Consider the following 23,294-nt stretch of genomic DNA (forward strand, 5'->3'; position numbering starts at 1 on the left):
ACACTCATTTTATAAGAGTTGGCCCCAAATCCCTCCACCCTTTCTGATACGAGTATCCATTTCACTTCTCCCCTGCGGTAACTGCTCATCTCACCCTCTATATGGATCCAGTGGGGTTGCTGGTCTATCAGAGCTACCACTGGTCCATTTAGTGGCTGTATACATTTTTTTAAGGTGAACCTTCCTTAAGACACTTCATTTCTACCTCTGGGGAATTTTTCATAATATACTGCTTTTGTTAGTATATGAAGGTACTGTATGCCATAATACATAAATTACAGTAATGTCTTTGATATGTATAGTGCCTTCCAGAGTTGTGCAGTTTACAACTTTCCCTCATATTTTATATATGGGAATTAGGAGAGAGAAACTCATTCTACTTGAACGTTAAGCAGTAAAAATGCTCCCCAGAGCTCCTGGAAGTCATAGTCCCATCGCTGAGTAAAGCCTACGAGGGTGAGGACACAGAAGGACAGAGAAGAGATGGAGGGCTGATAATAGCTGTAAGTCAGACGCAAGATCAACTTTACCGGTCTTTTTTGCATATGTGAACCACCAAGTTCTCCCTTTTAATAAAAACATAAATAGATTGGCCTTGATGTATGTAACATCCTGGCATCTATTCTCTTACTGCCTTGGTTCTTCTTGCTGTCCTTTTCTATTTCTTCTCTGATTAATAGGCCCTTTTAAGAATTCCTCAGACTTTTCATAACACTTCACTGGGTGCCTTGGCCTCCTGCCATCTGAGGCTGTGGTTTCCTTTAACCCCCAAGACCATGAGAGCACAGTGTGTCATTCCCAAACACTAATCTCTCCTGGCTGCAGGTTTAACTCCCCACCTCATTCACTAACCTTTCCTATATCATAGATTGACAATGAACGTCATTAATGTGGAATGAGAGAACTGGTTTAAAGAAATATTCACCAAAATTACATGTCAATTATGTCTCAGTAAAACTGGGGGGAAAATATTTTTAAAATACTGTAAGATTGCAGAGCACATAATTAACACACTTTAAAAGACTACAATACTTTTAAAGAATTTTCATAAACTGTTTATGAATTATTTTAAAAATAATTTGTTCTTTTTAAGTTCACTAAATTGATCTAGATGAGAGTTTTCCTTAGAAACATTTACAATTAGTTTGAATTACTGTTAGCCTACCTACTTGCATTAAAAGCTGTATTTTTTTTGAAATATTCACATTTCTACATAATATGTAAAAACTTGTGGAATTTTATACACCATTATCTAAAATGGTTCTTATTTTTGTCCCAAAAGAAATAATGACCACAAATTGACATAAACCAAATGCTTACCTTGGAACAATGAAGAAAAAAAGATATTGTTAAAACATAGCGAACACCTGTGTGCCAGTTATTAAACTATTTTCTCTGAGCTCGAACCCATCCTCTGTATTCAGCTTTACAATACTGCAGCTGAGACTCAGCAAACATGATGCTCCTTGTCTGCTAGGTCTCTGTTAGGTTCTTCTAAGAAAGGGCTCCAGAGGAAAACTGGACAGCTGCACAAAGGGAAAAGGAACTTGTTCTTTGTTATTTGCCCCTTTTTCCTGTCGGTGTTGCCCTGACAGAGGCCACTGGTTCCAGTAGCAGTTGGTTCTGGTTTTCATTTTTTTCCCTCACTCCTGGAATCAGCCTCATTGCACTCCCTCAGAGATGCCAGCAAAGTGGGCCAGGTCCCGGCTTACAGGCCAGAAGCCCAGTTCCACAGGTCCCTTTGCTGTGTCCTGGGGTACCTCATGGGACACAGCCACCCTCCTCAAAGGTCTGAGTCTCAGCTCCATGGGTCCCTTCCCACAAGTTACCCAAGGTTGATAGTTATTTACTACCTTTGTTTTTCCTCAGTATTGCCTTTCCACCTTTGATTCCTCCAAAACTTGTTTAACTAATTCCCTATGTTAAATTCTCCCTGTTAAAAGAATTAGTATAATTCTCATTTTCCTGACTGGATCCTAACTGATGCAAACTGTTTCTGTATTTTTCCCCTACTATGTTGTTTTTACAGCAAACTAAGCCATGAATGACAAATGCGAAGTGTGCAAAGTTAGGAGCAACTATAAGGCTGATTTTTCTTTAAAAATTGCATATTTTATGAACTTGCTGCCTCATAAAACAATTTGTTTGTTATGCCTTTTAATTTAATGTTCACATTTTATAGTTTTACATACACATTTTTAGGTTCTATAAAACCTAAAATTCTATAAACATAACATTGAAGATTATAGTATATAGTATACAGTAGTAGATACACAATAGCATCAAAATAAATTTTTATATTCAATTTACTATATCCATATTAGAGAAAATTAATTTAAAATAAATCTTTCATTAAAATGCCACTTATAAAGATAACCATACAATAGGCAATACACCATTGCTTATTATCTCTAGGATTTATTGATAGCTACTGCCAACCATTACTGCCAAGTTCAATAATCAACATTTTATGTGGCGCATAAGTAATACAATGTGCCTAGAAAAGAGCCCAAAGTCCTATGTTTCATTTCTATTTTAAAGCAAACTTGTTGCTCCTAAAGGTGTTAATTTAAAATAATCATTTAATAGGTATTATGAAATAAGAAGTAACAAAGAGGTATATTTTTTTTTCCATAAAAATTCTGGTCTTCCATTTAAAGAAAGATTTGGTGGCTTAAAACAGCTTGAAAACTCTGTCTTAAAATATCCTCTTTTAGGCAACGTGTTGAGAATGATTAATGTAAAATTTGACTATGATAACTCCTTGGTTTTAGAAATCTATTTCAATGTTTTCATTATTTTAAACAAGAGTCATCCCAAACATAATTAGAATACTACTGGGTTTAACGTATCTATACCACTGGCTTTTAAAATCACCAAACGAAAAGGTTAAAACTAACACACGTTGCCCTAATTCTGCTCCCTTGAAGCCATACAGAATAACTCTTCTTTTCTTTCCACATTAAAGAATCCTCCAAATATTTTAAGACAACTAATTCATCTGCCTTCTCTTGTCCTAGCTAAGCAGCCAGGGTCTGCAGCCTTCCGCTTATGGTTTCCAGGCTCCTCACCATCCTGACCTCCCACCTCAGGACACACTGGCATTTGTCAGAATTCTAACAGGACTGACTGCTATAGATCGAGATACGAAGTCTTAGACTAACAGATCATCTGCTTGCCAGTTTATTATCTATCATAATCATCAATCAAAACTCTGAAAAAGCTGAGCTGCACAAGCTAACTTTAGCTGAATATTTTAAATGCTTAGAAAGTGTGAATTTTATTTTTGCTCTAACAGTCAGATGTGAGACATGAAATTGAAACTTGATATAATTGACATGGCAAATGCCAATACCACTTAGCTAACCACAAAGTGAGGCGATGTAGGGGAGAGAGACTGCTGAGATACGTTAAAAAAAAAAAAAAAAAAAAAAAAGAACCACGCTTTTCTATCAGATTTCTTCTTCCTTCTCCCATCAGCATTAAACTGGGTGAGCTCTGCCTCTCTTGAGAATGTGAAATTCTCTCTCCATCTACTCTAAGCATCCTGTTTTTACATCACTTTCTCCCTGGCACTACAATTTTTCTGTATAACGATATTAGGTTTACAAATTAAGTTTGGGGGGTAGTGTGTAGAAACAGAAAATCGTATGTTCTCAAATATCTTTGACTCAGCCTTTAGTAAAATTAACATCATTTATGTCCTAGTTAGCATAGACTTTAAGTTGAAACTATACTTATTTTTTTTTTATTTTCATTACATAGTTCAGTTTCTGTCTGTTTGCTAAAGGCAAAGAACTTTACTATACAACGGAAATGTTCATTTTAATAGTTCCCACATCTGTTAACTTGTACCTTTGACATTGTAAATGTTTGTTATAGGAAACTTTATTTGCTAACATGTTTGTTGTAGAAACTGCACTTGCCGGCCATCAGGCTGTAACCACTGCCTGTGATGGGAGCCTGACGTAACTTCCACTCTTGGTGGTAATTAACTCCCTCTCACTGGATTTGGCTGACGTAGCTATGTAACCAGCCTGGTACGGAAGGAGTGTGGCTTCGTTTGTTAGACTGAAAGCATCAAGACTTTTTTATCCTGGCTGTTTTAATTCAGGGCAGAATAAACACTGGATCTCTTTTTTTCTAGCTCTATTTTTTTAAAGTCATAAAAATTAAAAAGAAATCCTCCAACAATAGGGACATTGTATCTTCTCTAACACCTGGCTGAGAGCTTTCAAAATGTGATGTACTCAAGAATATTAGGTGACGTGAACTGAATTTTTCTTCAGAACAGCTCTAACTTAAATGTCATTGCCACTAAAATGGCAACATGAAGGATCAGAAGAAATCAGGGAGCTCTCACTTCTTCACTAGGTTTGGAAATATTTGTTCCAGAAAGCATCTACTCTTACACACACTGAGCATCCTCTAGAATAGTATCTGAAGCTTTTTGGTTGCAAGTGACAAAAATGTAACTCAAACAAGGTTAAGCACAAAAAAGTGCTTCATATAATGAAGAAGGTCTTACTTATGGCAGAACTCAGAGGCTTAAAAATATCATCAAGACTGTGTCTCTCTCCTCGAGCTTCTTTCTTCTGAGCTGGCTTCACTCTCAGGAAGACTCCCTTCTTTCCCTACCAACTAGCAATCTCTGCTTACTACTCACAACCCAAAGGGAAGACAAACCGTCTATCAGATCTTAGGGAAGACTCTGGCTGACTCTGCTTGGACCACATGTCTCCCCTAGAGCAGGGAAGCAAAGCATCATGATGGACAGAACCCCACGGACAAGGGGAGGGAGTCCCCCAAAGGAAAGGGTGCTGCAAAAATAAATGTTGGACATCTACTCAACAATTCAAGGTCTGAAATTCTAAGTCCCTTTTTTCCCATCCTGGGCATGATGGTAATAAAACCATAATTTTGATGACTTCTAAGGTGACTACAGTTATACAATACAGTCTCTTGTATTACAGAGAAATTATATCTACTGGATCTATTGTATGCCAACCACGGTGTCAGGAATTTCATAGACACTGGCTTATTGAATTCTCACAATAACTATTTAAGATGAAGGTACAGAGGCTTCGAGAAGTTGCACAGTAAATATTAGAATCAAAAAATGCAAGCTGAGTCTCCAAAACACTCTGCTTTCAGCCCTCAGAGTTTGGGGCTCACTTTAGTTTTTTTACTGTTGAGTACCAGAAGTCTGTGGGTGAAAGCTCAAAGACCTACATATTAGACAGGGCCAAGTTAATTAAACAGAAGGCAATTATATACAGGAAGTGATTCATCAGATTCCCTGAAAGAGTTTTACTAGTTGCCTGAAACTCCTCCATTAGAGATTATTTCAGGCGAAGTCATTACTACTGCTTAATTTATTTTGTTATTTTACTACAGATACTTCCCAAAACCACAGGGGATAATTGAGTTTGGTTAAAATGCAAATGCCAGGGGTAATATGCGAAGCTTTCTTCTATTAACCAGAACCTTCATGCACATCAGAATTCCCACTCCTTTATCACATGGTCCCCAGAAAGAAGACACAGAGACGGATCACATCACATTATTTGACAGGGCGTCTGGATAGAGTTCACAGAAGCCAATGACTACACCGGAGGCTGAAAAAAAATTCTACGACCTTCATAATCCCAATGAAAATTACTCAGCATTTGATCACAGCATCCAGGCAAACTCTAAGGTCTGAGAACAGCAATAAAGGGAAACACAGTTACCAAATAGCCTGTGAATAAACAAAGGGAATCAGGGAGCTAAGATAGGAATAGTAACTATTAGCATTTGCTCTGATGTTCCTATACTTAATTTGAGAAACATAAACCTCTTGGGAGCGCATTATTTAATAAAGGAGAAGTCTAATGTTTAGTGACCACGGTTAAATGTTTTATATCACATAACATCACTGCTCCTACCACGATAGGACCCACAGCAATTCTAGGCGAAATGCAGTCCCAGGTTGCAAAGAGCACCACTGCCTTCGTGGCGCTTCCCCTCTACAATGGGGGAAGCTTTTATTTTCTAATAGTTTCACTTCATAAGCAGTTTTACAAATGATGCTGGCATAGTGCCTGGCACACAGTAAGCATTCAACGAATTAAAAAAATAAAGGAGGTCTTTAGACAACCCTGGAGGAGGAGGAAGGGCAGGAACAGAAAGGGGAAAGAACTGCATCACATCTATAATATTTATGTCCTAGACTCTTAACTCTAAGGGGAAAATGGCAGAAAAAAATGAATAAACTTTCAAGATCATGGTAGTTTAACCCCCTCTTCTTAAACATGAGGAACTGAGGACCTGAGATGTTAGCAACTTGCTTAGCGTCAGACAGGATATTACAGCCGAGATGGGTTATCACTCAGGTCTCCTACTCCCAGTCCTGTGCTATTGACACAATTAAACCTGCATGGCAAGGGATGAGCCATATGTTTTCAAGACGCAGCAGCAGAGCTGGAGTCATGCTGCATCCCCTGTGTACAAACACATTCCTACAGACAAGAAAGGAGAATAAATATGCTGTTTGCGGATGGGAGGTTCCCTATCACACATTTCCTGGGGCCCATGCTGTAGTGTCTAAGTGAGAACCTGATAAAATGTTTCTCTGGTACACTCAGTAACTACAGTTCTTTATAGGTTACAATATTAACCAGTCATTCCAAATTCTGTCCTCTGATAGGCTGACTGATGCTGAAGTTCTCTCAGACTCGTAACAGGAAATGGGTATCATTCTCTTCACCAATAAACATTCAGAATATGCCTCCTCTGGAGAAAAACACTATGTTAGGGTCTGGTGCTATCCAAGATGTATACGACATGAATCCTACATACGGGGTACTTGAAATCTGCGGGATGAAACAGAGCACACATATGACAGATAACCTCAAAGCCAGCGTTTTTAAGTCCAAATGATAAGAGCAAAGTATAAGGCTATAGGATTTCTAGGAAGCCTTCTGGAGAACTGGAAAATCTAAATACAGACTTCCTTGCATATAACTGAACAATAATCACCATGGTAATTAAGGTTCAAAAATTTAAGTATTCACCAGACATGAAATTCACACTGCTTACCCCAATTTATATATTAATGTTATACCATCAAATTGCAAATCATCAGAAACAAACTAACTTGAGATTTGACTCATATTTATGAAGTGAATACTATAAATAGTCTTGGTAACTCATCCCACACAAAAAGACTATATTGAAACATATTTTATATATAAAAGTAAAATACATATGCTTTGTTAAAACACATAATACTTATAAAATTAAAATATGTTTCATTAAAATACATGCTAATGCCATTTTATTTTCAGCCTCACAGAATATCAAGGCTGAAAAGTAATGCAGTTGTCAGTGTATCCATTCATTACCTGTTCCATTGTCCCTCGCTGTGTCCCCTAGAGTGGCTTCTCACCCTCTGCTTGAATACCTCCCATGACAGGAAATGACAACCTCATGAGGCAGTACAGTTCATGTTTGGACATTCACCTATTTCATCCTACCTAAAATCGATGCACTTCAAAATGGGAAAATTTACAACAGGAACAGAGCACATAAAATGTTTTCGAATTAGTTATAGAGGTGTCTCTTTAGTGATTAACTTTTCTTTGGAGGTTTACTTAATGAGATTGATCAGCTGCCGTGGTCAGTAAGCCTGACCAACAACATTCCTATCCAAGGACATTTCCTTCAGGAAGCACACTATGAGAAAAGTCAGTAATTTAAAGAAAACAAGTGCTATGGAAAGAATTCAGCAAAAACTATATTGGAGATCAACTACAACATCTGTTAATCCTGTAATACGTACAGGCATAGTTAACATTACGTGTGGTCCTGTGTAGCAATAGAAAGAGCTTATTCTTCCAAGAAACACGCATTTATTGTCAGCATATTCTACTTACTCTGACCCAAAAGTATACAATTTGAGAAAATATTCAACTGCTGGACAGAAGGGGTCCAGCTGCTTTGTGCTGCATTAACTGACAAATAAGCCACGGTGAGTTCTACAGTATTTGACTAGTCACCCCATTATCAAGATTTCTGACATTGCATACAGTTAACTTGCCACACAAATGTAGGTCCCTGCACAACCAGTAGATTAAAACATCGTTTTGGCTGCTAGCAATCGCCTAAAATACTACCATTAATGAATCAACTAAATGAGAACACTTTCTACCTACCACCACCACCAGGGCAAAAGCAGGACAAAAGAGCAGCGAGAGGGGAGCGGGTCACTGGATCCTTACCACTCGGCCAGCTGGGTGTTTCCTTGCTGTAGCTCTGCAGGACTGTAGAGGACTCGCCTGTGTTTTGAGAATGACATCCACAAATTTAAACTTTCACCCAAAACTCATTGCATTCTTTATAATTTGAGGGCCATTGCCCTTTCCAGCAGAATTAGAAGGGTGTGGGCATTTGCATTTTTGTGCTCTGTCCTTGGTAGGTCCCCACTGAGCTTGTGGCTCTGAGAAAGCTAAAGAGACGAGTAGGTGGGGACACAAAGATGAATAAAACCTAGGAGGTTACTGTACATCCAGCAGCAAGATCAGAACACTGTTGGGCCCTCCCAAAGGTCTACCACAGATTTTTGTCCATGCTATCACCACAACTTACAACTGAATATCTAGCTAGTGCTAATTTACATGTTTCCTGAGGCATTCTCGCTAATGGATTCTCTGCCCCTTGTTTTGAGTCCCCTTTGTAAGGACAGTTAGACATGTATGACCGGCAGCATAGGATTGCCTGGGAGAGAAGCTTCTCTTTACACCATCCTATAGCAGAGAAATGCACACCCAGCATCAGGAAACAACTGATGGGGTGTGTGAATGGAGTGTGGAGCAAATTAGGAGAAAAACAGTGAAGCAACAACAAAAATCAAAGACAGATGAAAGAAGATGGAGAAGGTGGTGGGGGGAGGGTAGTGGGGGTGAATGAGAAGAAAGGGGATGCAAATGAATTGATTTCTAACCATAATTTGCACTTCCGGACTAGAACTTAACTTCAAGTACAATGTTTTGTCTTCATTTCCTTTTTAAAAATTGGGCACTTGAAAAAGCAAACCCAAGAAGCAGTACAGACCGCTTTGTCAATCAGTATTATGAAGCACTGTATGTAAAACGCAAGACTGTACCTCAAAGATCCCAGATAAGAAAGACAGAAGAGAGTAAATTCCTTCTTGAGTGAAGCCTGACTTCCCTTAGAGCCAAGAAGACTGCTTACAGATCAGAAGAGAAACAGAATAGAAGGGAGGCAGATGCTCCAAGGGAAAACCTGGAGCAGTGGAATAGGAAGAGAAGGAGGATAAGCATGAACTCATTACCCCTCCATTTGTCCACACCAAGGTTTTTCAGATAGACCTGTTCCTTAAGGAATGGATCAATCAACCCAAACACCCAGGAACTAGAAATAAATCATTCTGACAAATATCTGAAAAGTTCCGGGCTGCCAAACGAATGCCAATGCTCACTGTTAGAAAAAATGAATGATTTTCTTGTCAAGTCGTCTCAGGTTTCAAGATCAGGATCATTGCATGCTGTCAGTATCATTTTCACAAGTAAAATTTAGAGCACAGCTATTGGCTCTTGTTTATAACCAAATGCTCCAAAGTCTCCCAAAATTTATTCCAAAGCTTTCCTAAAAGATTTCTTGCAAAAACTGGCTTATTTCCCAAGTGAATAGGTATAAGATATATATTAATTTTTAAAAAATCTATTCCTGGTTAGCTTCCTGAGGAACGAGCAGCAGGAAATATAAACCAGATGTGGATATTTGAATATCTGAGATTCCATAGACTGATTCAAATTTATTTAAATAAAGCACTGACATGACAGAAAGGTGGCCTGCAAATTTAGTAAGTATGACTGCAAATATTTTATTGAAAAAGAAGCAAAAATTCAATATTTGGGGGCAACTAGTACAATATTTGGGGGAAAATTCTATTCAGCACACTACTTAAAATGCCAGTACTATAGTTAACAAAGCTAAAACATAAGTGAATACACATAAGCCAATGAGGAAAAAATTTCAATGCAAATGTCATCACTTTAAGTTCTGTTTTCTGGACCATAAGCAAATGTGGAATCTGCCTGACATTTGTTTAAAAATATTCAATGAGGTTTTTGCTAGAAGCAAAGCAGCATTACTTGTTTGGAGTGGTCTTACACGTGAACCCCTTCTATGGAGAACAAAGCAGAGGATACGTGAAAATATCTGCAAATGTATAATATACAACCTTTTAGAGCCAGCTTTACTTCTTTATATGTTATGATTGAACCCTGCTCTGAAAATATCCCAATTTCAGATTAGCAAAATGAAGCCAGGCTTGTACAATCTATCAAATGACTTAAATAAACTCAAAACTAAACTCTGACTCTAGAGAGTGTGATTAAAAATGCGCTGTAAGATTACCAACAGACAAGTATCAAAAATGAGTTTTCAGCATTTTACATTTAATGTGGCCTATTTATTGAGTGACTGTACTTTTACAGTTAATTATTAACTACACACCTTCCAATCCATGTAAGATATGCATATGAAAAATCAAAGCTGATTATTCTGCTATCTTTCACCTAAGGAAAAAAAAAACAAAACTAGCCCTAGAAGACAGCCACACAAATAGTCAGGCACTTAGGATTCTGCACCGTACAAATCACACTTACTGATTTTTTCCTCATCTCTGGAGAAAGGAAAGCAGCAGAGCTGGCCCATGGCACTGGTGCCGTCTTTCCTTCCTGGTGCTCTTCTCCCTGGGGCACCCCAAAGAGAAATGGCAGTTTATACCTTGGTCTGCGATCACACCCTCCCTATTCCACTCCGAGCACACGGGCGTGCAGAGCCAATGCACAGCTGGGAGAGAGAAAGGAGACGGGAACTCACTGCAGTGAGCAAAAAGGCTCCACCTCCCAGTCCTCCAGCCCAACGCAACTGCTCCGGGACCGGCATTCACTGACAGAAGTGGCTCTGTGCTTGACTAATCCTCACAGACTCTGAGCTCTCAGCCTCAGGAAAGTGCAGTGTGTGCTGTGTGGGTATCTATACGTGTTTTCAAGACAAGTAAGGAAGAACAGACCACAATGCGTCCTCCTCCTACAGACAAATACAGTAATTACATAGGGAAAGTCAAAACAGAAAAAAAAACCACATTTTCTGTCTGCTATTTAAAGAGGAAGAGCTTCGTTTTTCCCCCAGAAGATTTTAGTTTCTTTGTCTGTTTTATGAATAGGGAACCTGACAGAATTGCAGAACACTGAAAACACAACTTGTATAAAGTACCACTAACTACTTAATAAACTGCATAAACAGTAGAAATGACAGGGAAAGTGGAGGGAAAGGAGAGTATCAATTGTTATCTGCACTTTACAGCATATATTTTCAAGTTAAATATTTGCATTATGAACCACAGCTTTGTCCCCCTACTATAGCACTAGTCAATATTATGCATTTTTAAATTGTAGCATCAACTACGTCAATAGCCCAGAAAATTCCCCAATTCAAGAACCGTCACTGAGAAAAAGATCAGGAATAAGAGCCTCTTTCTAATTGAAACTACAAGGTGGTTGAGCAAATTCAGGGGCAGCAAAACAATTACTATCAAGACATGATATATTTTGTACTTCATGACATAGGATAATTGATTTCATGTAATTGATTTCATGTATTTCCTGTTCAATATCTGTTACCTTGTAGAGGGAACAATCTTACTCTATGACACTGTAGAAATGCAAGACTGTTCTTAGTGCCAGAATTGCCATCCAAATTCTTACTTTACTCCTCTATTTCCTAGCTAGGCACACACACATATTTACCAGGAATTGGAAGGAGAGGGCACTGGACAATCATGAAAACTTTCATGGTTCTGAACCCTGTATGTCTACTTTCATACTCATCTGAACAAAAAGAGTATGCAGTCTAAAAGAATAAAAGTTACCCATTTTTATCCTAAACATTACTTCTTGTATTAAAGAAAGAAATATTTGCAGTAAATACTCTTCACTGAAGAAAATGAATAACTCCTGGCATCCCCCCATCACCAACATTAGTGTAGTGAAACAATCTTTACGATTAGAAAGCCAGAGTTTTAAATCCCAAATCTGTCAATTATGAAACTGACCTCTTTGCCAGAGTTTTGATATCGTCATCTGTAAATCAGGTAAATTCATTATAAAACTTTAATTTGTTGCTGCAAAGAAGGTAGGGCTTGGGAGGAGGGGAAGGAGAAAACAGATTGTGCTGTAGCCCTGCCTGACAATTAAGTTCGTGAACTTGTTGCAAGGATGTTGCTAAACTTTCTTTGATATCAGAGGGATTATTCATTATGAATTTGTACCAACTGGACAAACAGTTAACCAAGTTTACTATTTGAAGTGATGGAAAGGCTGCGTGAAAAAGGTAGACAACCTGAACTTTTCGCCAACAATTCATGGCTCTTGCATCACGACAATGCACCAGCTCACACGGCACTGTCTGTGAGGGAGTTTTTAGCTAGTAAACAAATCACTGTATTGGAACACCCTCCCTACTCACCTGACCTGACCCTCATTGACTTCTTTCTTTACCAGAATATAAAGGAAATATTGAAAGGAAGACATTTTGATGACATTCAGGACATCCAGGATAATATGATGACAGCTTTGATGGCCATTCCAGAAAAAGAGCTCCAAAATTGCTTTGAAGGGTGGACTAGGTGCTGGCATCAGGGCATAGCTTCCCAAGGGGAGTACTTTGAAAGTGACCTTAGTGATATTCAGCAATGAGGTATGTAGCACTTCTTCTAGGATGAGTTCGCAAACTTAACTGTCTAACCTCATATGCACTCCCATGTTTTCAGCACCAGCTAGCAATCTCTCCTCCACCTCCTCTTCCAATTTCCTGCCCTGCTAGCTGCCATATGGAGTTACTACTTATATTACACATGTGACCTCCAAGCAAGAAAGCCTCTCACCCAAATGCAGTGCCCAGGATATAACATTCTGTGATAAACCCTACCAATTTCACTTTATTAATTAGTCCCTGTTGAAAATATGCAATTAAGAATAAAATATATAAAATGTGTTTTAGCTACGTAACAGTATCTACCTGAGGATATTTTACAACCTAAGGGGGCTATACAATATTAGATACTTTTTTCTCATAAGCATTAAAAGTTAATTAACCATAATAAAAAATTAGAAAACAACTGAAAATTCAAGATGGGAATTTTAGAACTGGCTTTTAATCGTGCAAATAATTAGCACATTATTTAACCTCAAGGTTAGGGTGGAATCTGACTAAAAGCTATAATTTCATACTGTAGGTTTATGACTATATCTAGGCCAGGATTTCCAAGAATGGTCTTCACATTGCACAGTTTTGATTCAAAAAAGAAAACAAGATGGTTCATTAGATATGCCATTAAATGTGATTTCATGTCTATAAATTTTATATGAGTTTTCATATAAATTTTCAACTCAAAAAACTGTGATAATCATGTGTCTGGATTTTTCAGTTTAGAAAACAAACCACATATATATTAGGCATGCCGGTAAAATAAATTTGACTTTTCTTCCTGCCATTCCATGTGTCTCCCTCAAATCTGAATAGCTACCATTCAGAAGGACTTAGAAAGTAGCCATAACTTACCCAATTATTTGGGAATACAGTAGTATGTAATTTACTTAAATAGTATAAGGTATAACCCCTGCTTACCCTTCCCTATTTTACAAAACAATCAAAAAGTGAGTCGAAGAAACACTAACTCAAAAGTGAGTTACTTACTCAAAAGTGAGTAAGAAGAAACACTAGCATTTACTAGACACTTACTGTATTACATACCAGGCACTTGTCAAGTACTTTACATTTACTCATTCATGTAATTGCTATAATGGCATCATGAGGCAGGCACTGTTACAATCACCATTTTGAAAATGAAAAAACTGGAGCTCAGAAAAGTAACTTGGCCAAAATTTCTTAGAGAGTATGTGACAATAATGGGATTTGAACTCAAATTTGTCTGGCTGCATAAACCCCAACCATCTGATCCCAGAGTTCTGTATTATTAAACACAATTTGTGTTTGTTATCAGGTATATACTTTATGAAACAGCTTACTATAATTTCAGAACAATGCTGAAAAAGTTACTTAACCAAGGTCTACAGTAATATATTTTAAATGTCTTGGTTTTTCATATTTTATAACCAAATCCCTTTATGAGTAATATACTCCCATAAAACAGAGGACATAAAGCCTAGCACTGCTATCTGCCATGCCATGGAGAGACTAGGTCTAAAGCACAAAGATACCTGAATGGCCCCTGAAAGCATTCATCTTTCAGGAAAAATAGCAAATTATATCATTCACAAGTAATCCCTCAAGGATGGTAACGGGCTTTTATCAGAGGATTAACAGACTCCTTTCAGTAATATATAGAGATCTGCCATAACTTAAAGATGTAAAAAAAAAAAAAAGAAAAGAAAAGAAAGAAAAAAATGGTTAACCTCAGTGAGAAAAAATATCTGATATAATACCATGTTCATAAATTCAAAATCATTTTGAATTTATTGCAGGTTTCTTTTCTTATAGGCTTGGCTACAGACAAATCATGGTTAGGACAGTTGCCCATATCTGCTATAGCAGTTTGGATTTGGATTTATGATGGTGAAAATGGCAAGAATAAAATTTCAAAAGTATATGGGGGGTGGCAGATGCCTCTATCTCCGTGTTGAAATACCAGCTCTGATTATTGGCTCCAATGGGAAAAAAAATAATTCTTTACTATGACCAAAAACTCCATAGTCTCTGTGTCATTGGTTGGCACCATTTCCTACCTACAACTGAATATACACGCATTTGAATTTCTGAGCCATCTTGCTGTGAAAGTCTGACTCAAGACAAAGAACAAACCTCACTGTAAGATTCTGATTTTATAAAACTGCACAGTTTACCAACTCTTCTGAGACCTCTAATTCATTCATTAAAGGAAATCTGAGTTTGACAACTATGAAAACACATGAGAAAGAAAAAAAATAAATAAATGTTCCTTGATTCCAAAGAATAGAGAGAAAGAGGATATTAAATCATGAAGTGTAAAGAGAGGGAAAAAATTGCTTCATCCCATCAAATTCTGGAGCCAAGTCTCAGGAAACATGCCTTTAAGCACGAAAGAGACACTTCAGGAAGATTTCATCATACAGCATGGTGCACACTTATGGAAACTGTTATGCCAGGAAATGTCACAGTTTCAATGAACATGTACGTAAGTTCAAGAAGTGCTTGACAACTGATGGAAATACAATTCATGCAAATTGGGATGTTTTAAAACATATCCCAATTTTTTATGTTGACATTGGACCCCAAAAGACAGAAATTATTCTGAGCCTGAAGAAGGCTGGATGGACATAGCCAACACTGTATTCTGTTTGTGTTCTTGTAAAACCAAGTTGCAACTCTCAAGAATAAACCCACATCAGCATGTACCTATCACCCAGACTCAACAGATGCTCCTCCATTGTTCAGCCACTACTGCGTCTCGTAGTCATTTTGTAACCAAAGGGCAAGGTTCTGAAACTACATCATTAAATACTGATATTTGAAAGCTGTTCTCCTCAGTGTCTATGAGGAAAAGAGGCTGAAAAAAACCATAACTGAAAAACTTCAGGGATTATCTCTACATCTCATGATTAAAGCTCTGTTTTTAATTAGCAGGGAAAAGAATCTTGGTCGGTGAAATCTTGGAGCCGAGAATCTATTTTTCTTGTATCATTATTCCTACTTTAGTCATGTTTTCAACAAAGACATTTACTTCTCTTGGTAGTGCTTTAATTATTTTTATCTAAAACGGAAAGTTACAGGTATTTGTATTTGACATTGCCATATGCTATAGAATTTCAGTATGTAATTAGAAAGAGAACTGTGTTTTTTTCCTATAAAACTCATGGAGAAAAATCTAACATACCATACACAGCACGTGTGCATTTAAAAAGGGGGAGGAAACAAGCAGATAACCAGAGCTCCAAAAAAACATCTTTATTGACCAATCTATAAGAGTCATTCCCAAATCTCTGCTGGCACATTCCTATTTCATGCTAATTTTCAAATGCCTCCTTCATGCTTATTATTCAGTCAGTTCTTTTCTGTGTGTGGCCCCATCTTAACCAATGTATATAGCTGAAGATGTTTCCTTAATTGGTGAGAAATTAATTACGAAGGAGAATTTATGTCCCTTCTCCAAGAACAGATAGCAGCAGAATTCTTGAGGTACAAGACTGGAAGTAGGGCTGACTAGTTACCCTGGGTATTTGGACCCTCGAATTTATATTATACTATTTTATAAATTCAATTTGATTCAAGGCACAAGTTATTCAACAATTAGTATGTACTTATATGATAATCACATCAGCTCCTGGGGTGGTTAACTCTTGAGTCCAGGAGTACAGGAGTAGGTGAGGGAGAAAGCCAGGGCCTAAGGAGGGGAGGAGGCGGGTATTTGTTGGGGTGCCCCTGAGGGAGCCAGGGCACTCACTCAGCATCCGCACTGTGGTAAATCCCACTGGGCAGTGTGATTAAGGCAATCCAGTAACAGGAGGACAAAGGCCAGGAACAGTCATGTATTGTAGAGAAACACTGTTCAGTCCTGCTTTTCACAGGCGGTGTTTCTTTTCAACCACTAAGAATAAATCACAAAAGCTGGCATGAGTTACTCACTGAAGGACAAGTCAAACATTTGGATGTTAAAACCTTTAAAAAATAAAATAAAATAAAGGCAAAGAATACACTAATCTGATGGCCAGTGTCTGTATTACCGGACATGACTGCCTTCTTATTCAAATGCCTTTAATCCCTTGGTGTCCTGAGTCCTTCACAAAGAAAGCAACTCCCTTCATAGGAAGAAAAAATATATTTCGGCAAAGCCAATAGGATCCAATGGGTAGATTTTATTTGCAGTTTCACAATGTAAACAACGCAAAATTTGGTTCTGCAGTTCCTAATTTATCGGGATTTTCACAGGTTCTAATATTTCTTTATGTGGAATATCCTCAATCTGTATTTAGCTCTGAAAGTGATCCATGTTGCCCCTGGGGCAAGACAAGAGTTAGCCACATTTCCTGCTATGTTAAGGACTGGACGATTTCAAATAAGAGGTGCTTTAATAACTCAATGTATTATTATTAAAGCTTTTTTTCCCTTTAAGAACACTTAAGGGGATGAGGAAGAATGCAAGTGAATCCCCAAGACAACAAAAAGAAAATGCACTTAGACTAGATGAAATGCAGTTAAATCAAGATTGGTTTGGGCAGGTCTCAGAGTCTGTCGTGATCCACCAGGACCCAGGTCGCCATTAATCTGAAGCACCACGCCAGGCAGAACCCATTCTGTGCGTGGATACGTCTGACAACATTTGTACCTGTCAGAACTGTTGTTTACATACCCTAAAACCCAAATACTGAGTCTCTTTTCTGTTAATACAGTTCTTAATTCTCATCTGAAATGTGCACCTGTTAGGCTGTGTACAGCTACAGGTTAACAAAAAATCTTGACTCTGACGGTTAAAAAATAATGTCATTATCTCCCATAACCTGAGGTAGAGTTGCTCTAGGGTTGGTTAATTCAATGATTTAACAAGATCACCAAGATTCATCTTTCTAGCGTCCTTTCTAGTGTCAGCATATATGTTCATGTAGATCGCCCAGTGTCCCTGTATATCCAGGTCCACATATCTACCCAACAATTTCCAACTAAACAATGACATTCTCTTCCCTACGAATCTCTACATATCAGCAAGAAAACTATTCCCCTAGGTCCTAAGCAGACTTCCCCTCACATATCAGAACTGGGTCATATGCCACTTCCTAAGCTAATCACTGGCAAGAGAATTGAACCTGTAACCTGCAGGGCTACAGCCGGTCCCATGTGCCCTGAAGCCCAAGGCCTCACAAGAAAGGGGAGAGGCTCTGCTAACAGGGAAGAAGGAGGGAAGAGAATGGGCTCAGAACAGGCAAAACCCTAGTGTCCACCAGTTTTGTATTTACCTTCTAATAAAAATGTGGTATCCACTATTTGGTCAATTAAAATTAGAAAGTACTGAAAGGGTCTAGAAATAATTTTGTACAGAAAAAAAAAAAGAAGAAGAAGAAGAAAAAGCCCTAAAAAGTAAATCATTGGAAAAGAATGTCATGCTAATAATAACAACAAAAAACTATCATATATGGATAAATGTATGCCACACTTGTAAATTACAGTTCTTGCCAAATGCATAGCTGGAAAATAAGCAACAAAACTATGAATTCCCTCTCTCTAAACCTTATGCTAAGACTGACTTCTTAAGCATGAGCTTTTCCTTTGATAAGAGTTATTAGCAAAGAAAATATATTTGGCAGCTATGGTTCCTGGTATGAAACATAAAACTTGCAAGGATCAAATGCTGTTTTATTTACTCATAGCCAGAATCAAGACAAAACATTCACCTGAATACCTTTGTCACTAGAAGATCAAATAAAACCTTAATTCATGAATTGACAAAATGTTGTTCTCTCAGCTACAATTCATGCTTTAGGAATTTTATATAAGACATATTAAAGTCAGATAAAATATCAAAGGATCTTTACATGTAACGAAAAAAGAGAACTTAAACTTCATAAAGGGAAATAAATGTATAGTCTGTTTCTTTAATCCTCATTATCTCTCTGTTTTTACCAGAACAAGTTTCTCTGTAGATGAAGTAAACTTGAATAGTAAAGGGGAATTTTAAGCCATTTCTATCTAGATCCCACAGATCAACAAGATACAATGAGTGGATACGTCATATTTATTTAAATAATTTCCACAACCTTTTATCTCTATCCTAGCCCCCTTTTAAACGTCTCCTTCCTTCGTCTACAATAGTTATCTCGGGTAACTAGCTACAAAATTAGTCTGAAGTCCCAGGTTTCCAGGTACCCCCTCAGCTCCTTCATGCATTCACAGCTTTAACTTTTAATCTAATGCCACTGAATCCCACATCTCTTTCAGATATGTCATCTACGCCCCAGACCTCCCTTCTGGTTCTATCATTTGATTGGGCCACAGACGCTTTATATGTTTAAGAAATCGAACTCATCATCTTCTCATCACCAAAATCTGTTTGTTTGTTTTTAATCCTCTACACTGGCATAGGGCACTACCACTTAGTCGTTGTCTACACCCCAAATCTGGGAGCCACCCTAGACTTTTCCCCATCTTTCATATGCACCCTAAACTGGAAAATACTGACTCTCCTGCCTACCTAGATCTGTAAGGTGTCCCTCCATCTCCACCGCAAAAGCTAACAGCAGGCAGTTATCAGGACCTGCCTCTGGCCAGCACTGTAGCCTTCTTACTCATCTTGTTGATTCAGTCTCCTGTCCCCTCGCAACCACCATGCTTTTATCCGACTGGTACAGGAACCTTTCTAAAGCACACATCTGATGGTGTCATTGAGCTCCAAAAATTTTGATGGCTCCCATCCCTTCCAAAATAAGGTCTGTATTAAGATCTGTAGGATAAATAATTCATGTGCAGAGTGAATTACTTATACTCCTCTAGGTGGCTACTGCACCTGCAAAATACCTCCTTTTCCCTTGTCTCCTGCCCCACATTCTCATTTTTCAGCTTAAACCTTACCTCTTCTATGCAGCCTCTCCTGACAATCCCAGGCCGAGTTAGAAGTACTCTGACTTGGCTCCCATTAGCTTCACTACAGTCATTATCACCTTAAATTGTAATTGTTTGTAGATTTCCCACTAGAAAGTAAACTCTGAGACTAGGGCCCATCTCTGTTGGCCCATCTCTGATCTGCAATATACACCATAATGCGTGGCACTGGTAGCTTCAATAAATATCAGTTCAATAAATTGCACCAATAAATTAAAACAACCATAAAGAGACTAAGGAAGTTTTAAAGTGAAGGAGGGATCTTTATGTGCACAGCGAGCAGCTCTTCAAATGTTCCGAGGGAGCTAGGCATGAACTAATAGCTCAGGCAGCGTTCATGAATCCCAAGTTCACTCTGCCACTGGGGCGACACCGGGAGTCATTTATGCTCTACAACCAACCACACTCCCCCTTCCAATGCCTATTTTAAGAGTAAATACATAACAAAAGAAGAATACAGTACAACGGATTTTGAGACTGAGCGAGACCATGAGAATTTTATTACTTCTCTTCCAATTAATCAGCAAGTCTAGCTTTCAAAAAAAACAAAAACACAACAGTTTAACACAAAATAGAGAACCTATGATTATAATGATGGAAGAAACTTCATGAGGTCACTCGGATCTCCAAATTAGATGACCTCAGAAATGGTACTCTCTCTTCCACCTTAAAAGTAAAGACATTTCACAAATCACTTAACACCGTGTTCCAATGTTTAACCATCTTTCAGAGCCCACAGCTTTTCCTAGTACCTCCAACAGTGTACTCCTAGTAAAGATTAAGAAGAAATTGGACTTTTAAAAATATTTACCCTTCCTTAAGTCACTGTTTAGCCTTCTCTGTGCTGTTTAAGAATTCTACATAGAATTTGTGATAAGAACAGCAATAATAATGGGCACTAGTGAGTGAACACTAAGTATGTGTCAGGCATGATGCTAAATGCTTTTCCTGCATTATCTTGTTCCATTCTCACAACATTTTTGTGAAGTAGCCACCATTGTTAGCCCCATCTATGGATGGGTTTAAAGTCATTAAGTAATACGCACAAGGTTGCCTAGTTGGGAAGGGGCAGTGAGCATTAGAACAAGGTCTGACTGACTCTAGGAACTTGTGGGTCACTACCCTTTTCTCTCTCTAACTCATTTTCTCTCTCCACTATTCTGCATCCTCTCCAATGCCCCCATGCTTCAATGAAACAGAGAAGAGTTTAATGAGTTTCATATGTTTTTCTTTTGTGATTTCACCACAATATCAAATTATTTTTTTCAGATAACACTACATTAAGTAGATTTGCCAAATTTACTGTGTATTCCCCTTAAAAGTCTTATAACGTTCTTATAAGTCTCTATGTCAGGCACTGTGCTCAGCACTTTTAAACATTAGTAAGCATTTTTAATGTGGTGAAAAAACACATTGGCAATTAGGCAATGTTATGGGCTAGTTAGCCATAACTTTGGCAACTGGAAGGGTCTCCTAACACTAATTTCCTATATCTTCATGGCTTTGTTTGACCACAGACTCTGCTCTCCGATAATTCCATTCATGTAGTTTCTTTTTCTTTGTATTTGGAATTCAATATTGACGATGTAGTCAATAATATTGTGTGGTATCAGATGGGTACTCAACTTATCAGGATGATTACTTCTTAAGGTATATAAATGTCTGATCACTATGTTGTACACTTGAAACTAATATAATATTGTACATCAACTGTAACTGAAAAGTAAATTTTTAAAAGAAAAAATAAAACACACATGGAAAAAATTTACTTTCATGTTTTCCAAAATAAACTTAAAATTGAAGGCTCTAAAAATAAACTATAAAATTACAGAAATTATTACTGCATCATTTAACAGCAGAGCTTAATTTGTCAGATAGTTAAATTTACCACATAGCACACAGTCCCTTTAATATGTAGGGTTCCTAAGACATTTAATATAAATCATAAGGATTGAAACCAGGCCAGCAGATGGTTCAATTTTCAAAATGGCCTGAGCCACAGCTGCCAATTTGTGTTATTATTCAGGTTAATAGCTGATACACCAGGTAAAATACAGTGAGCCATCACTAAGAGTAATTTTCTCAGTTACTTAATCTGAAGCTTCCTCTAACTCAAGCAGATGTAAAGAAATGAGCTGAGAATTCCAATTATGAGTTGCTCTTCATTTTCATTAGGGACAAATAACAATAAAATTTCAAACACTTTCTTTCTAGAAGATATATTTCATCAAAAAACACTTTAAAAGACAACCAGTAACTTATAAGGGAGCTCCCATATGATTGTCAGCTGAATCTCAACAGAAATTTTGCAGGTCAGATGGGATTGGCAGGAAATACTCAAAGTGATGAAAAGCAAGGACCTACAACCAAGACTATTCTACCCAGCAAGGCTATCATTTAAAATCAAAGGACAGATAAAGAGCTTCCCAGAGAAGAAAAAACTAAAGTTAATCATCACCAAACCAGTATTACAAGAAATGTTACAGGGACTTCTTTAAGATGAAAAGAATAAAATAAAAAATATGAATAAAATAACACTAACTATTATCTATCAACAATTACTGTCTTCTTTTTTAAATTAAAGTTTAGTGGGGTAACAATGGTTAGTAAAGTTACATAGATTTCAGGTGTACAATTCTGTAATACATCATCTATAAATCCCATTGTGTGTTCACCACCCTGTCAGTTCTCCTTCTGCCACGACATATTTGATCCCATTTACCCTCATCTACCACCCTCTTCCCCCTTACCTTCTAGTAACCACTAAACTATTGTCTATATTTGCATTTCCCTAATAGCTAGTGAAGTTGAGCATTTTTTCATATAATCCGTTGGACATTTGTATGTCTTCTTGGGAGAAGTGTCTGTTCAAGCCCTCTGCCCATTTTTCAAGTGGATTGTTTGTTTTTTCTTGTTGAGTTATATGAGTTCTTTATATATTTTGGAGATTAGCCCCTTATCAGAGGCATTGTTTGCAAATACTGTGTTTCCCCGAAAATAAGACCTAGCTGGACCATCAGCTCTAATTGCGTCTTTTGGAGCAAAAATTAATATAAGACCCGATCTTATTTTAATATAATACAAGACCAGATCTTATATAAGACCAGGTCTTATATAAGACCAGGTATAATATAATGTAATACCAGGTTTTATATTAATTTTTGCTCCAAAAGATGCATTAGAGCTGATGGTCCGGCTAGGTCTCATTTTCGGGGAAACATGGTGTCTTTTCCCATTTGGTTAGTTGCCTCTTTGTTTTGTTGATGATTTCTTTTGCTATGCCAGAGCTTTTGAGTTTGATATAATCCCACTGATTTATTTTAGCTTTTACTTCTCTAGCCTTTGAGGTCTAATTCATAAAATTCTCTCTGAACCAAAGGTTCATAAGTTTACTACCTATGGCTTCCTCTATGCAATTTATTATTTTGAGTCTTATGTTTAGGTCTTTGATATAGTTTGAGTTAATTTTGTTATGGTAACAGCAGTCTAGTTCCATTCTTTTGCATGTGGCTTTCCAATTTTCCCAGCACCATTTATTGAAGAGGCTTTCTTTTTCTCCATTGTATGTTTTTGGCTCCTTTGTCGAAAATTATCTGCCCATATATATGTGGGTTTATTTCTCAGTTCTCAATTCTATT

General features: G+C 37.6%; 1 protein-coding gene across 11 annotated transcripts in view; it reads right to left on the minus strand.

The window, feature by feature from the left end:
- Positions 1 to 23,294, minus strand: part of AKAP7 (A-kinase anchoring protein 7) — a 108,689-nt gene that overhangs the window by 16,771 nt on the left and 68,624 nt on the right. For 4 of the 11 annotated variants that reach the window (XM_019729389.3, XM_019729379.3, XM_019729380.3 and 1 more), the window contains 2 exons: positions 10,674 to 10,760; positions 8,262 to 8,318 (listed from right to left, as the gene is read on the minus strand). The exons of 3 other annotated variants lie outside the window; for them this stretch is intronic. In XM_019729389.3, coding sequence (XP_019584948.3) covers positions 8,262 to 8,318; positions 10,674 to 10,760 — 144 coding nt within the window. The remainder of the gene's footprint in view (positions 1 to 8,261; positions 8,319 to 10,673; positions 10,761 to 23,294) is intronic. 4 more of the 11 variants (XM_019729384.3, XM_019729385.3, XM_019729382.3 and 1 more) reach the window with 2 other exon arrangements.

This window comes from Rhinolophus sinicus, chromosome 2, assembly GCF_057876585.1.
Source record: "Rhinolophus sinicus isolate RSI-liver-muscle chromosome 2, RSI-T2T, whole genome shotgun sequence".
Classification (NCBI taxonomy): domain Eukaryota; kingdom Metazoa; phylum Chordata; class Mammalia; order Chiroptera; family Rhinolophidae; genus Rhinolophus; species Rhinolophus sinicus.